At 32.9% G+C, this 16,325-nt stretch overlaps 2 protein-coding genes across 2 annotated transcripts; both read right to left on the minus strand.

Annotated features, from left to right (window-relative positions):
• Positions 1–761: 761 nt before the first annotated feature.
• LOC129915730 (protein spindle-F) lies at positions 762–5,170 on the minus strand. The gene is made up of 2 exons (XM_055995391.1): positions 4,176–5,170; positions 762–1,311 (listed from the first exon to the last, which is right to left on the minus strand). Exons 1-2 carry the CDS (start codon positions 5,005–5,007, stop codon positions 929–931), a joined length of 1,215 nt encoding a protein of 404 aa, XP_055851366.1. The 5' UTR covers positions 5,008–5,170; the 3' UTR covers positions 762–928.
• Positions 5,171–12,112: 6,942 nt separating this feature from the next.
• LOC129915742 (c-Myc-binding protein homolog) lies at positions 12,113–12,753 on the minus strand. The gene is made up of 2 exons (XM_055995408.1): positions 12,632–12,753; positions 12,113–12,571 (listed from the first exon to the last, which is right to left on the minus strand). Exons 1-2 carry the CDS (start codon positions 12,641–12,643, stop codon positions 12,296–12,298), a joined length of 288 nt encoding a protein of 95 aa, XP_055851383.1. The 5' UTR covers positions 12,644–12,753; the 3' UTR covers positions 12,113–12,295.
• Between the last annotated feature and the right edge of the window lie 3,572 nt (positions 12,754–16,325).

The following is a 16,325-nucleotide window of genomic DNA, read 5'->3' on the forward strand; positions in this document are numbered from 1 at the left end:
AATAAAATATTTTTTTTAAAAGTAAACTTAATTTATTTGTAGAGAATTAAATGAAATTTTCAAATGTATATTTAAATTCTCTGTAAAGTGATCCGTTGTTGAGATATTGATAGTCAAAAGTATGGTTTTTGTTTTGATGACTGATATTGCAGTCTAAAAAAAATCGTAGAAGTTGAAACAAAAAGAATCTTAAAGCCAAATATTTCTAAAAATAATAATCATATTTTCGCAAAAAATTTCCCACTTTTTTTAGAGAAAATTAACAAAAAAAATTTGGAAAATTTTGGTATTTAAATAATTCCAAAGATTAAGCTATTTTAACATTAGAAATAAAATATTTAGTTTTAAATCTAAAAACAAGTGGAATTTAGCTTTCACATGCTTTTTGTTTTGTCATGATACGATCCTTTTTATACTATCTATCGAAAATCACTAAAAAAATCACTTTGTCATTTTGTTCCCTTAATTTTTTTATATGTTTTTTCCACTTCCTCCACAGAAGGGAACCAATGTGCGGCGCGCGTACCGTTGAAAAATAAAAATGTTGGTAATCTTGTTTAAATTGTTTACTTGTTGGAAAGGATTTATGTCCGGTTTCATGAAAAATCACTCAAAACTTCTTTAATCAAAACTCAACGCAGGAAATATGCGTTCACTTTTTTAAATAAAATGCACGACTGGGTCGCACGAACTTGATCTTGTCCTTGTATATATAAACTCTTACTTTACTTCGTAGTTCAATAAAATAAGATGTTGATTGCTTATGTTTGATGAATATTTATTAATTTTTTTTTGTAATGATAAAATAGTGATAACATAAAGTAATAAGAAGAATTCAACATAACAGCAAACTGAAGGCTTCGATGACTTTTTTTCAAATCGATCACAGTTCGCTCGAAAAGTAAATTTTATTATTTCGTCGTCGTCGTCAGAAATCCCCAACAGTGTGCGCAATAAATTCATAATTCTGTTCGGAATCCGAGGATGACTCCTGTACAAAGTGACTTTCAACGTGACTGCAGAACTGATCAAAAGTCACATTAGTACCGAATATAAGTCCACACATTGGGCACACTTTGATTTTTTTATCTGCTTCCAACTTGCGTTGAATGAAATCAACATGATGTGGCAGCGCCTGGGCATTTTCATCATCTTCCTCATCATCATCCTCATCGTCGTCATCATCAAATTCAGTTTCATGATGATGATGATGAAGGTATTGAGGAATTTCAGGAGGAATGATATCAGCTGTGTCTAAATTTTTATCAATCATTTCAGGTTTTTGAGCACAAACCGAACAATCCTGCAAAACTATTTCAATATTGTTTATTAATAACTGAATATGCAAATAAACTAATAGACCAAGAGCCCAGAGGGCCAGACCTTTGTTATTTTAAAAAAGCTGAAAATTTATCTGTGCATGTCCCTTATTCAGGTAAGAACAACAGGGACTATTTAGTTGTGGGTTATTAATTCGTAATAGTACAAAGCTCAATTTTTTTCATTTTTTTAAGGATAACTTTAGAAATCTCTGGCAATAGATGACGAGATTTCTAAAGTTAACTTTAAGAAATTAAGACCTACATAAAAAAACGACTAATTTTACGTTGGCGGGTCGTTTTCGATCCTCATATATTTTGTATGAAAACATGTGCTAAACTTTAGATTTTGTTTATTTTTTTCATCAACCAGTTAATGCCTTTTATAGATTACAAACAAATAAGTAAATGATAAAAAAAATTAGAACAATATTAGAAAAAAAAAGATTTCTTGAGAAAAAGTTGTATTCTATGGTAAAATGCATCAATCCAAATAAAAAACAAATGAATATTTTGAAATGGTAACGGAGTTACGAATAACAGAGTTACGCGCGACAGAGTTACGGCCGTCAAAGTTACGCGAAACCGAAGTTACGAAAAACTAGAGCTACGAATTCTAAAGTTATGTTAAGCTATGACATGTGATTTTTGGGTTGGCAACAATTGCGAGGAACGATATCAAATTATGGAAATACAAACAAGAGATTAACATTTTTCTCATTGGTCAGAACTAAATGAGTTAAGCGAAAATGGGTGTTATTTAATCTTGTAAAATTTTGATTGGATAGGTATAGATATACAAAGTGGGTATTACAAAATACGCTATGAATAATTATATTAATTAATAGAAAAAAAAAAAAAATACGTAGGTGCAATATTAGTTGGACAAATAAGAAGTTAATTTCAATTATGTCCCCCAAACTTACATAAGTATACTTATGTTTTTTTTCTATTTCAACGTTTTTGCGATCTTCTCACAAAAACAAAACCATATACATATGTATATCTATACCTATCCAATCAAAATTTTAAAAGATTAAATAACACCCATTTTCGCTTAACTCATTTAGTTCTGACCAATGAGAAAAATGTTAATCTTTTGTTTGTATTTCCATAATTCCATATCGTTCCTCGCGATTGTTGCCAACCCAAAAATCACATGTCATAGCTTAACATAACTTAAGAATTCGTAACTCTAGTTTTTCGTAACTTCGGTTTCGCGTAACTTTGACGCTCGTAACTCTGTCGCCCGTAACTCTGGTATTCGTAACTTCGTCGGTTTCCCGAATATTTTTATACTTTTTACATATGTATTTTAAAAACATTTTATATGCGCATTTAGGTTGTGCATTTTCTAGCAAACAAATTTTTTCGCACAAGAATCATAATGGAATTTAATTAATGGCTAGAGTTACAGCACTATTTTACGGTTCAATGCTCAAGTGTGACTGAAAAAGTTTTTATCTTTGAGAAACCACTTCTACTGGCATAAGAATAAAAATTCCTTTGAAACAACTCTTTTCGTGTAAAGACCCAGAAGAATCAAGGCACCATCATACTTTTGTAAATTTGTCGCGAAGACTAGAGTTTTATTGAATATTATTTTTCTCTATTTGAAATGAAAAATGTGTTAGAAATATGTTAATCAACTAAACATTGTAAGTCAGGAATAGCGAGTGAAATAACAAACTTGGGACATAATAGTCCAATAGTTCCATTGGAGATTGGAGATGGTAGCTGAGTAGATACAGTACGTCAATCAACACATGATCTTCTGAGGATAAAGGAAGGTGTAGTTGTTGTGCTAGATTTCTACACAAGAGAAGTCTATCTCCAATAGAACAGGGCTAATGAAACCAGAATGTAAATTGCAAATGGCCTAACCAAAAAGATCCAGTACATGTGTTTTCTCATACTAACAATCGGATCGGATGACGCACTTTTCGTCATCGCCCTGTCACAAATTCACTGCTTGTAGCCGAAGAAAAGTTTTCATTATTTCATTTTTATTGCACTTTTAGTCAAAATAATTTTAATTTCTTGTCCGACATAGAGAACATATCACATAAAAAAAAAAAAAAACAGAAAATACCACGGTTAGAAAACGACCCATTCTACCTAAAAATGAAGTTCCCATGTTAATAAAAACAAATATTTGATTGGTATCGGTAAACTATATTCCAAATAACAATCGGCCTTCTCACGAATTCCATTCGTATCGGAAATTTGTTACGATTCCCGAAAAAAAAACAATCACGAAATCCGTTCGTAATGGAAAATTTCATACAAATCGTCACTACTATCGGATTTTGTGATTGTTTTTTCGGGAATCGTAGAAAATTTCCGATACGAATGGAATTCGTGATAAGGCCGAATGTCGTGAAAAACCGATCGGTGTGGGGTCTGTTTCAGTGCTTACAACAACAACTACATCAGCATTCAGCAACCTCAGACCGAATGAACTACTTGTTATGGTGTAAATGTAAATAGTGCAAATATTCAAAAAAGTGCTTCGGGAAGCAAAACAGGCCGCCGCAACTAATGTTATAAGTCATTGATGTAGCTGAAGTAAACAATGTAGTAAGCCGTGAAATAGGCCCCTAATAAACGTAAAACTTTTTAAAATATTTTATTTTGAAATTTTTTTGGGTCGAAAACTACGTCTACGGTTAAGGAATCTAAGGTTCTATTATATACACCTTTACTACCGGTTACCTACAAAAGTAACCACAACACAAAACTAAATAGTCCCTGGTAGTTCTTACCTCAATAAGGGACATGCATAGATAAACCTTCAGCTTTTATAAAAATAACAAAGAGCCCGTCGTGGGCTCTTGATTTATACAAAATACTTACCAAATCTTTTTTCCAACGCATCCATTGCTGAAGTCATATCGAATTGCTGTGACATTACCTCTAGCCTTATTTTGTGCAAACCTTCTAGGCACTTTTTAGCTTCAATGTTAAAATCATCATCAGGAGCAGCATGAACATTTAAATATGTGAATCCAAGTTCTGTTTCGCACACTCCCATCATATCATCTGACTTTAGTTCTCTATTGCTACCTTCATCATCATCGGAAGCCGATGCCGAAGCAACAAGTACAACTTCCTCCAGACTATGCACCTCATCGTTGTCTTTCTCGGTGTTTTCGTAGTCTATAACTTTCAATCTCAAATTAGGATTGGGAGAATGTTGTGTGAATGTTCGTGAACGAATCAAGTTTTGATTAGTTTTTGTTGGACTGTCCAGCTCATCGCTAGTGGAATGTGGAGTAGTTGAATTCTCATTATTGGCTTCATTAGCTTCATTGCTGACTTGTTGTTGTTGTTGTTCTTTGGCTATCTGTGATAAACGGGACCATAGTTTTCTGTTTTCATTGGCAACCATATTAATATGATCACTTAGTTGGACTTTTTGTCGATTTAGCTCAGACACTTGGGAGCGTAAAGTGTCTAGCTCAATGCTATTATGTGGTGTGGTGGTGGATTTATTTCGTTGAAGTGATGAACAATCATCATGATTTTGATGATCGGATTCTAGACGACCACGTAACGATTCATTTTCTTCTTCGACAACAGAAAGTCTCTGTTGCAAGGACAAACAACGTTCTTTCATTGTTTGTAGAGCCACTCGTAAAGCTAATTGTGAGACCATGTTGTAATCTGTGTTAATATGACTGCCCATAGTTTTTAATGAATGAACAAATTAAAGTAAAATGTGCATTGTTTCGAAAATTAACAAAAGAAAATACTCCAAAAAAATATTTCGCAAGTTTGTCTGGTAGAAAAAAAAAAAGAAGATAACTCTAGCTTCACTTCACCCGTTTTTGTTTATAACTGACGGATGGGTTGCGTTCCCGAGTTGAACAAAAAAATTGAATGACATTTGATATGTTTTCACTGAGGGTCGGAGGATCGAGTTGGTTTGTGGTTGGATTCTCGCGATTCGAATTACGATACGACATTATAATTACGATCATACTTTTTTTAAAGCCTGGTACGCTGCTCGCGCTAAATTTTAGCTCCCATACAAATTATCGAAAATTTTTAGCCGAGCTAAAATGGATCCCATACAAATTATCGATAACTTGTATGGGAATTTTATCTCGGCTAAAATTTAGCTCGAACAGCGTACCAGGCTTAAGCCTGGTATGCAGCTCGCGCTAAATTTTATCTCCCATACAAATTATCGAACATTTTTAGCCGAGCTAAAATGGATCCCATACAAACTATCGATAACATGTATGGGAATTTGATCTCGGCTAAAATTTAGCGCGAACAGCGTACCAGGCTTTAACACAAAAATGGATTTGCTGTTTAATTAAAAAAGTATCCAAAATATAAATGTTCCTAAATGTTAATGTTCGACATTTTTGTTTTAATTTTAAAAATTCACATTACCAGACACTATCAGCACGATCTTAATATTTTAAACAAATTTGTAATTTCCTTCACATACTTACCTACCCGACAAAAAAATAGCAATTTGTTTGTAAACCAATCATCCAAAAGGCCCAATTTATGTCTATATTTTGCACCTACCTGCACACATCGACTGCAAATTCCCATCAACTTCCTCATTTTATGTTGTTACTTAATAATAGCTGTCCGCAGTAATTCGCAAATATCAACACTGCACAATTATTTTATGTGCACATACCAAGAGAAAGGAAAACGTAAACTTATAGGTACACTTCATCAAAATTCTATTCGCAGCTTGGTTTAGCTTCTATTCTTAAGCCTGGTACGCTGCTCGCGCTAAATTTTAGCTCCCATACAAATTATCGAAAATTTTTAGCCGAGATAAAATGGATCCCATACAAGTTATCGATAACTTGTATGGGAATTTTATCTCAGCTAAAATTTAGCGCGAGCAGCGTACCAGGCTTTATCGGCAGCAGAGTGTTGTTTTTGTAATGCATGCAAACCATGCAAACGTCAACTGCGGATACGGATAGCAATTCCAAAAAACACAGCTAATGACTAATTACACTATGGCCTGATTATGTAATACGAAGTTTAATATTGGATATCTCCTTTTCGCTTCCCCTCGAATCGCTCAAACAAAATTTTCTCGTTCAAAATTAAAAAAAATTTATTTGATTATTCACTAACACCAATACAATCAGTCTGAAGTGGAAGCGATTCAAACGGCTTTGTTGGATTTCAGAATGAGTGAATCCTTGAGTGAAATCAACCGAAAACGACATAACGAATCACTTCCAATCAATTCTGTAATTGTATGTCTCTATTGGTGAATAATCAAATTTGGATTGACTTTTATTTATTTATGGCGTTTTCGATTGGCAGTCCGGAAGCGTCCGGAATCATTCTGAAAGCGTTTTATTCGTACAAAACTGACAGTTTTGTGTGAATAAAATTTTTTCAGAATGATTCCGGACGCTTCCGGACTGCCAATCGAAAACGCCATTAAATATAAGTGATTTTGAGTGAATGGGCAGGTTCAGAAACGTTAGGGACTAAATATTTAGGTAATTTCACGTTCTCTGATTGGTCAACTGTCAAAAAAAATCTTTCCAATTTAGTAAATTTTATTGGAAAGCTGACTGGAAAGTTAGGCAAGAAAATTTTTCCTAATGGCGTTTTCGATTGGCTCTCCGGAAGCATCCAGAATCATTCAGAAGCCTTCTGAAAGTGTTTTATTCTCACCAAACTGACAGACAGAACGCTTCTCAGAAGAGAAATTATCTTCTCGATTTAAAATTAGAAGCACTAATACATGAACACTTAAATGTCAACAGAAAAATACTCAATCATTCTTTTTTTGTTGTCATTCAAAAATTTAAATTACATTAAAATTAATAATAAGATTAAAATGGGTACCTTAATGCAGTGGAATGATTTTTTTACCATTTTATTCTCCCGTCGTCTTCAAATTTATACTTTTTATAATTTTTTCGTTTGAAAAAAAAATAATATCAAAATTTGACATTTGAAATTTCACAAACACAAATAAAAAAAAAACAGAATTGAGTGGAAACGACTTGACCTTTTCCATTCGATTTTAGAATGAGTGAATTCTGGACTGAAACCAATCGAAAACTACATAAAAATTTAGGAAAGTTTTTTTTGTCAACATGACAGCAGATTGTTTTCAAATACAGAATTATTTAAGCAAAATTAAATCAATTTGTTTGAAAAACGAGTAAAAAGTGCATTATCGGTTGTAATTAATATTATTTATTTATTAAATTTAAGTGAAATTTTGTGTCTGCCCCATGCGATCTGTAAAATTCTCAAATAATTTTTGAAATTTGATAATAATGAAAAATCCAAACTAATTTAGGCAATTTACTCAAATTTCCGTTCAGAAAATGACGTTGCCTAAATATCTAGTCCCTAATATTTCCTGAACGTGCCCAATTGTTTTGAAATCAAGAAGAATCGAAAACGACATAGATATGTATGTAATTTTGAGTCGATTCTGATTTGAAATAGAGAAGAGAATAATTTTTCTTCTGAGAAGTGTTCTATTTGTCAATTTCGTCCAAATGAAACACTTTCAAAAGACTTCGGGATGTGTCCGGATGCTTCTTGACATTCAATCGGAAACCAGATATAAATAAAAAGCCTCTTTAAAAATAATCATTTCATCAGAAAAAAATAATACATACAACCCTATTTTCCGCCCGGAATATGAACAAACGAACGAACGAGAACAATTTTTCGCCCGGAATTCACAATAGGGGAAAAGTGGAATTCAATTTTTCCGGGTGGGATCTTGTTCACGTGAAACTCACAACAGGGCTGATAGGTACAAAATATTTGAAAATTTGGATCTAATGATAGTGCAAATACGCCATTTAAAAATATTTCCTACTTAAATCGTTAATCTAGCTTTCACATGCTTTTTATTTTATCATTGTTATCCTCATTTTTAACAGCCTATCGAAAATCACTTCAAAAGTTTGTTTTTTCAATTTTTTGGGTAAAGGTATAACTACAAGGGCCACTTTTTGCAAAAAGTGAAAATTTTCAAACTCATTTTGAGACAGTTTTTACGACCACAAAATTAAAAATAATTATGCAGAAAGCTTATTTTTTTGTTTAAAAAACAGTTTTAGCAGTTTTTTCCAAAAACAAATAGCGCTAGAAAGAAATAAAAAAAAAAATCTACTTTTGTAAATTTCTCACTTTTTAGGCCACTAAGTGTGAAACTCTGTAAGATCTTAAAACTATGACTACTATAAACAAACTAGATTTTTCTAAATTTGAGGCACGTAATAGAATATCTAGACAATGATATTTACAAATTTTTAAGCCTATTAGCATTCATTCTCAGGTTTAATACTTATTTGACTGGGCCATGAGTCCAGTATTTGAATCACAAACAAATATTTAAAAAACTGACGGTTATGATTTCAAATCAGAATGTGTTTGTTTCGATTTCGTTTTTACAATACGCAAGTAATACCTACAATTTGAATATAAAAAAAATATAAGTGCTTCTCGTCTTTTGCAACTATTACAAAACTGTTTTTTGTATGTTTTTGTTTATAAGTTAAAGCCTGGTACGCTGTTCGCGCTAAATTTTAGCCGAGATAAAATTCCCATACAAGTTATCGATAATTTGTATGGGATCCATTTTAGCTCAGATAAAATTTTTCGATAATTTGTATGGGAGCTAAAATTTAGCGCGAGCTGCGTACCAGGCTTAAAGCCTGGTACGCTGCTCGCGCTAAATTTTAGCTGAGATAAAATTCCCATACAAGTTATCGATAACTTGTATGGGATCCATTTTATCTCGGCTAAAAATTTTCGATAATTTGTATGGGAGCTAAAATTTAGCGCGAGCAGCGTACCAGGCTTAAAGCCTGGTACGCTGCTCGCGCTAAATTTTAGCTCCCATACAAATTATCGAAAATTTTTAGCCGAGATAAAATGGATCCCATACAAGTTATCGATAACTTGTATGGGAATTTTATCTCAGCTAAATTTTAGCGCGAGCAGCGTACCAGGCTTAAGACTAAAATTGTTTGTGGCCACTTCCTTACTTTTATTTTTATTTTTTCTTACAATCTATTCAAAAGTTAATTTGGATCATACTTTCTAAAATGGAACTTGATTCTGGTTCTGTGTATGGGAATAAGATCACACATTACTTTCACTATTCTATTCATTTGGTCTGAAATCGGGGTTCTCGTTCTGTTTACTTTCTATACAAGGATGACAAAGATGCACATTAGGAAGATACAAAATGTGAGGAGATTAAAGTCTGACATCAACACAGTGAGGATTCTAAAACCGCAAGTATTTCCGAACATTGAAGTAACATAAAGATTTAAAAGCAAAAAAAGAATAGAAAGTGTTCAATATATCGCACCCTCAGTGCAAAAGAGCGATAAGTCAAAAAATGAAATTTTTGAGATAATGATGAGGAATTGTTGCATTTTAAATTATCTTACTTTTGAGGGGCTTGTTGTTTACATGAACGAAAAATTCGAAATTATGACTGTTTTTATCCAATTCCTACTATATTAAAAGTCTAATTCTTTCCTAATTTCCAGTGCAAAACAGAGCTAACACAAAATGCTCACCTTTTTTCTTTAGTAATTTCAATGCAAGAAAGAGATAATCTAAAATAGTCGCATAAATCACACAGATTTTCTCATTTTGAAAAAAAATCTATGCAAAACAGAGACATTCCAAAATAATCCCCTTCAAACAATTCTTGGTTCCAATGCAAAACAAATACAAAACAAAAATATTTCATTTTTCTTAGTGCTTAAGAGCGATAAACCAAAATAGTACTCCTTTTCTATCTGAATGTTTCCATGCAAAAGAGCGACAATACAAAAAAGATTTTTCTTTTCTAATAATTTATATTATTAGGGCCAATTTTTCAATAATCAGTTAAACAGTCAGTTAGTACTTATTCCTAAGGATAGAGAAAAAATCAATTTTTCAACAGGCAGATATAGCTTATTCCTAAGAATAAAACTATCTGCTCCTTTCAGAGAAGAATAAAAATTATTCTAAGGAATAATCTCAACAAAAATATTGTGTCAGTTGTCAAAGCTGTTTTGAAAGAATTTTGAAAAAAAATACAGTGGGCAGGTTCAGAAACGTTAGGGACTAAATATTTAGGTAATGGGCAGGTTCAGAAACGTTAGGGACTAAATATTTAGGTAATTTCTCGGTCTCTGATTGGTCAGCTGTCAAAAAAAATCCTTCCAATTTAGGTAATTTTATTGGAAAGCTGACTGGAAAGTTAGGCAAGAAAATTTTACCTAAATATTTAGGAAAGTTTTTTTTGTCAACATGACAGCTGATTATTTTTAATTATAGAATTAAGTTTACAGAATTAAATCTATTTGTGTGAAAAACGAGTGAAAAGTGCATTATCGGTTGTAACTAATATTAAAGTGAATTAAAATTTGGTGTCTGCCCCATGCGCTCTGTAAAATTTTCGCGTAAATTTCGAAATTTTACAATAATGGCGAATCCAAACTAATTTAGTCAATTTGCTCAAATTTCCGTTCGGAAAATGACGTTGCCTAAATTTCTAGTCCCTAATATTTCCTGAACGTGCCGTGCCCAGTGGAACACAAGAAAACAAAAACAATCATGAATAAAAATGACGTTTAATTTTAAATATTTTTGAATTTGATATTTTTTTTTTTTGTTATTCTGTAGAATAAATTATTCTTGATTGAAAAATTCAATGTTTTTATCTGATTGTTTATGAGTCTAATAACTTTATTCGTCGAACAGTTAACAGACTGTTTATTAGAAGATTGAAAAATTGGCTCTAAAACAAATTTGAAAAATAAATTTATTGAAAATACAAAGTAAACATAATGGTTCTTGTAACACAGCTTTGACATTATGGAAATTGCTGTCGCATGGAAAGTTATAGGAGAAAGTTTAGAGTCAGTATTTTGCAGAAGCGTTTTCTCGAAATGAACTTTTTTGAGTTCTCGCTCTTTTGCACTGAGGGTGCGATATAACGTCGTATAGGTCGTTTCAAATCAAAAGTCCTGACTCAGAGTTTATTTTCTCCCTTCCAATAAAATTGAGAACAAATAAACAAAAAACTCAATTTTATTGGCTCATTGCGACAAATCAACTCAAAAATAACAACAAATCATGCTTGTTTGAATGAAAGAAATGCTAGAGAAAAAAATAAGCAAACGAAAAATCTGAATTGGTTTATTAATGATTTCTATGGTGACGACTCCAAAATAATTGAAAAATAAAAATAAGATATTTACTGCCCAATTATACAAATGAAAAGATGTGAATAGAATTTTAAGTTATGAATTGCTATCATATAAACTGGACATTTGTGGTCCATCTTCACCTAGTCCTATAACAATATTTTCGGCAAAGTTATCCCAACTGCCTTCAAATGATAAATTATTAAATAATTGTATGTTTTTTTGTATTGTCCACGGATATGGAGTGATGCAAGCCCGGGAGACTTGCCTCCGCTTTCTGAGGCTAACCCAGTGAATCTCACAGACGGATGAATTAATTAAAATGGGGATAACAAGAACTGGGGTCGAATCACCGCACACGATTACGATCATACATTATCGTTTTGACTATTGCTCTCTCTATTTAATTAGTAGAAAAAGATAGGGACACATAGCAACCATTCGTTAACGAACGTATGTCGTAGTTCGGCCCCTGTTCTTCATTATTTTATGGTAATTTTAGAAAAAGTTCAGCTGCCTCATAAATGCTTCCTTCCAGTAAGCGAATGAGTTTTTTTTATTTTTGCTCAATTTTCCATGGGACTTTTGATTTGAAACGACCTATATAAATATGGTTTATTATTTTATTTATTTTTATGAGAATATATCAAACTTTTAGTCTAGCTAAAAGATAAAATAAATGCGACTGTTGTTTTTTTTTACAAGTACTTTGGTTAATGGACAACTCAAAAATACATACCAGGTATGGTGAAGTCTGGACATAATATAAATTGGGAGATGTGTTTTTTTTTTTTATTTTAATTTATTCTTTTTAAACTGAGCTTTTTTCATGTCCAAAATATTTTTTAATTCACCAACTTCTTTCCTGGCATCTTTCAATTCAGAATTAAGGTATTCAATTTTGTGGGCTTGAAGAAGCGAGCCACCGAGATTTTGTTTTATAAATTCCAACGGTTCTTCGGGTTCAATTTCTTCGTCAAGCAATTTAGAGAACACCTTTGTAAGTGCTTCGATCGTTCCGCAACTTTCAAGATAGCGACGAAATTCATCTCGTTTAGGTTCAATAGGCTTTTAATTGAATAGGGTTATTTATTTTCATTCGTTTTGAAATAAATAATAAATACTTACTTTAAAAGCCATTATTTTAACTAGAAATTATTCAATTGTTGATGTGCCGTTAAGTACAAATGTAAAAAAATACTTCATGCGAAAGATGATAAACGTGTGACGTCATAGTTTTTTCTTTGGGCTTTTACTGCATCTTTCTTTGTTGCTTCTCTTTCTTTCTTACAAGAAAGCTAGAGCAAGAAAAACAGAAAACAATCACACAGATTTTTCCACAAAGAAGCTGCAGTTTTTCTCGGTCCAAGGCTTAAGGCCTTAACTACATTTTCCACTTTTTGCAAAAAGTGAAAAATGTTTTTCTCACTAGTGAAAAAGAGTATTTAAATTATATTTGAAACCAAATCCTAAGCTTTCTGCATTATTTTATTAGTTTTCCAGCCCGAAAAATTATAAAAAAGAGTGAGTGTAGGTACACACTGAAGTTAAAGCCTAGTACGCAGCTGAAGAGAAACGAAAAATTTTAAAGTTTCCAAAGTCAACAGCGAACATTTTAACGAAAAAATACCATCGAGTATTATAGCAAAGTAAAAATAATAAAAGTACAAAACAAAAAATTCAAGAAAAAACACCCGAAAATAAGTTTTAAAGCAAAAATAAATTTAATTTCGTTCAAGATTTCGTTAACGAAATTTTGTATGGAAAATTTCGTTTCGTGTTAGCTGCGTAGGTACTAGGCTTAAGGCTTGGCCACACCGGAGGGTATGCGGTAGAGGTACGGGTAGCGGTAACGATATTTATATGAAAAAAATTCCACATCTGAACGTTGATATGTCAGTTTGGAATTTTTTTCATACAAGTACCGTTACCTCTACCCGTACCGCTACCGCATACCCTCCGGTGTGGCCAAGCCTTTAAGGCTTGACCACACCGAAGTATACATGCGATAGCGGTACGGGTACTTGTATGAAAAAGAATTCCAAACTGACACCATTAACGTTCAGATGTGGATTTTTTTTCATAAAATTACCCGTACCGCTACCGCATGCATCCTTCGGTGTGGCCAAGCCTTTAAACGTTGTTGCTCCAGTTTGGAATTTTTTTCATACAATTACCCAGTACTGCTACTGCGTGTGCACCCTTCAGTGTGGTCAAGCCTTTATATTTCTCCCGAACACAATTCCCAGGTCATTTTCATTCAGAATAGGACTGATTAAAAAATGCTTATCACCAGCTATATACTTGCAGAGAGGGCCTCAGAAGTGTTAAATTTTTGTTATTATGGGAAGTTTTTTTGTTCGTCAGTCTTCGTTGATTAACGCGACTACGACTACAGATATGCTTTGGCGTACCTGAAGGACAGGTCTTATGCAAATCATTTCGTCGCATATTATTGAAATTCTTCAATTTCCTTCACAGGCAATCAACAATAAGCTATAGCTTTTGACGAACAGTGTAAAACGACCTTATGGAGGCCTTTTTAAAAATTAACGAAACATTTTAACGAGGCTATCGTTTCGCTAAGGAAACTTTCACTTGCGATTAATGTTCTATAACGCTGATGCTGCTATGCAAAAGAAAAATCTCATAAAAATATGACACAACGAAATCGGAAACGAATAATTTGGTTCTGCTTTTTGTTCTGCAGTTTATCCTTAGAGGATATAATATATGGAGTGCTTGTTCCTATACCTAATACATTGTAAGGCCATAGGCATGGATAGGGGTCGCTGCTTTCGTTTTTCAGTGTGAGTCCGGTTCCGCAGCTGTAAATAAACACGCTTGTTGATGACAGCCATCAAATGAAAATAAAATGGAGGCATGCACTCATCGAAAACTTAAAGAAACTAGAGCCCTCTATAAAAGCTTCACGGAACTAACAGCACAAGCACTCCATATATTAGGTCTGTTTGGGTACTGCCTAAAACAGAAATATTTCAACTTTTTTCAACTTTTTTAACCCAATTCCTGTTTGGGTACTCTGAAATTGTACATTTTTTCACAAAAAAGATGGCCGCGAGAGAGAAAAAAATTTCCCCTTCTTGCGAATTTCTGCCCAAAAAATTTCATCGAACAAAAATCTGATATCTGTCAAAAGGTAGTGCTTTCTTTGTTTTTTTTATTTGTTCTTGTCGCACAACAAAGAAAACAAACTACAAACATGGTGGCGTGGATTTTTTTTTGTTTTTTTTTATTTATTTCGTTTTAGTGATATAATGCTCAAAACAAATTAATATTTTTTGAACAAAATAATAAAAAAAGTGTTTCAAAAATAAAACAAAGTTTTTTTTAATATTATTCATTTCTTTTTTTTTTTAATTTGTGTTTACATTTTTTAATGAACAAAACAAAGTACAAACATGGCGATGTGGCTATGTTTTGTGTTTTTATTTTTATTTTTTGTGTTTTTGAAGTGCTTTATTTTATAAATGATTTATGAAAAAATGAATAAAAAAAAGTGTTTGTAAAACAAAACAAAATGTTTTGATATTTTTCCTTTCTTTATTTTTTTTTCAATTGGTGTTGTTGTTTACATTTTTGTTGTTGTAGAAAAAGTAGCAGAAAATTTGTGCCAAAAGCGTTTGGGTACTTTTACACAATTTTTCTTTCTCTGAGAGAATTTCATCCCCACTCCTTAAAATTTGACAGGTTTCATATTTTTGTGCAAAAAGAACCCAAACAGACCTATTATATCCTCTAACCGTTCGCGTACACTAAAACCGAATTATCGGCCGACATCGGGTCGGAACTACTCGGACGACTTTCTCGGACGATCGTCTGCATACACTGCTTCCGGTCTAGGACGTCGCTGCCGGTCTGTATTCTGACTTTGTGAAACTTGAATAATTGTTTTCAATGGAATATTTTGAAGAAATTTATATTTTTGAAAATTCATATAGCCAATTTTTGCAAAGAAAAGGCTTTTAGCAATATCTATGTATAAATCAACCCGACAACGGACGAAAAATCCAAACAAGTTCGGATTATGCCGGTTGATCGGTTATTATCGGGCGTCAACGTACGTCAACGGACGATGTCACTTTCAGTGGTGTACGCACTTTCTTTTCTTTCTATGTGCTTGGTTCTATCGGCCGAGTTCGGCCGACAACGCCCGACTATAATTCGGCCGATGACGGATTTGGTGTACGCGAGCCGTAAGAGTTTATCTGAAGAAGCCTCCACTACTGCTTTCACAAATAATTCCCGGAGACAGAATTGTTTTTTTTTGTTCTTTTGCATCGCATGTCTTTCTGAGATTTGTGTTATCGATTTCTAATACTTATAGCCCAGTACTCAGATCGCGCTAAACTAAATTTTATCTCGACAATTTTTATCTCTACACGTGTTTGCTAAAAGCCAAGATAAATTTAAATTTAAAAATAACGGCTGAATCACAGTTTCATTTACTTCCCAGCAAACGTAGAACTACAGAAAAAACCGACGAAATATGTACGTCAAAGAAGTACTTCTTTTCCACTGAAAAAAGATAGGAGCTCGGGAAAAAACTCAGTTATATACTTTCTGTATATAAGAATACGTGAAGCATCTATCTCTTTCTTGCATGCAAGATGAAATGAATTTCCCCTCCTATAAAAGTACAGACAAGTGTACTTCAAAACTACATCAGCGAAGCACATCTGGAAGTGCTTCTGATGTACATTTTCCAGTACTTTTTTAGCTACAGAAAAACTACTGAAACTCCATATGGCTCCTTGAATCTAGAAGTACGTAATTAAGTGGTGAAATATGTACGTAAGAG

Source organism: Episyrphus balteatus, chromosome 3, assembly GCF_945859705.1.
Source record: "Episyrphus balteatus chromosome 3, idEpiBalt1.1, whole genome shotgun sequence".
Taxonomy (NCBI): Eukaryota; Metazoa; Arthropoda; class Insecta; order Diptera; family Syrphidae; genus Episyrphus; species Episyrphus balteatus.

What these genes read in the sequence shown, in the direction of transcription:
- LOC129915730 (XM_055995391.1), bottom strand. Translation starts at nt 5,007, where the DNA reads ATGGGCAGTCATATTAACACAGATTACAACATGGTCTCACAATTAGCT. An exon ending in TGCGTTGGAAAAAAGATTTG is followed by an intron (nt 1,312 to 4,175) that starts GTAAGTATTTTG and finishes ATATTGAAATAG; the next exon opens with TTTTGCAGGATTGTTCGGTT.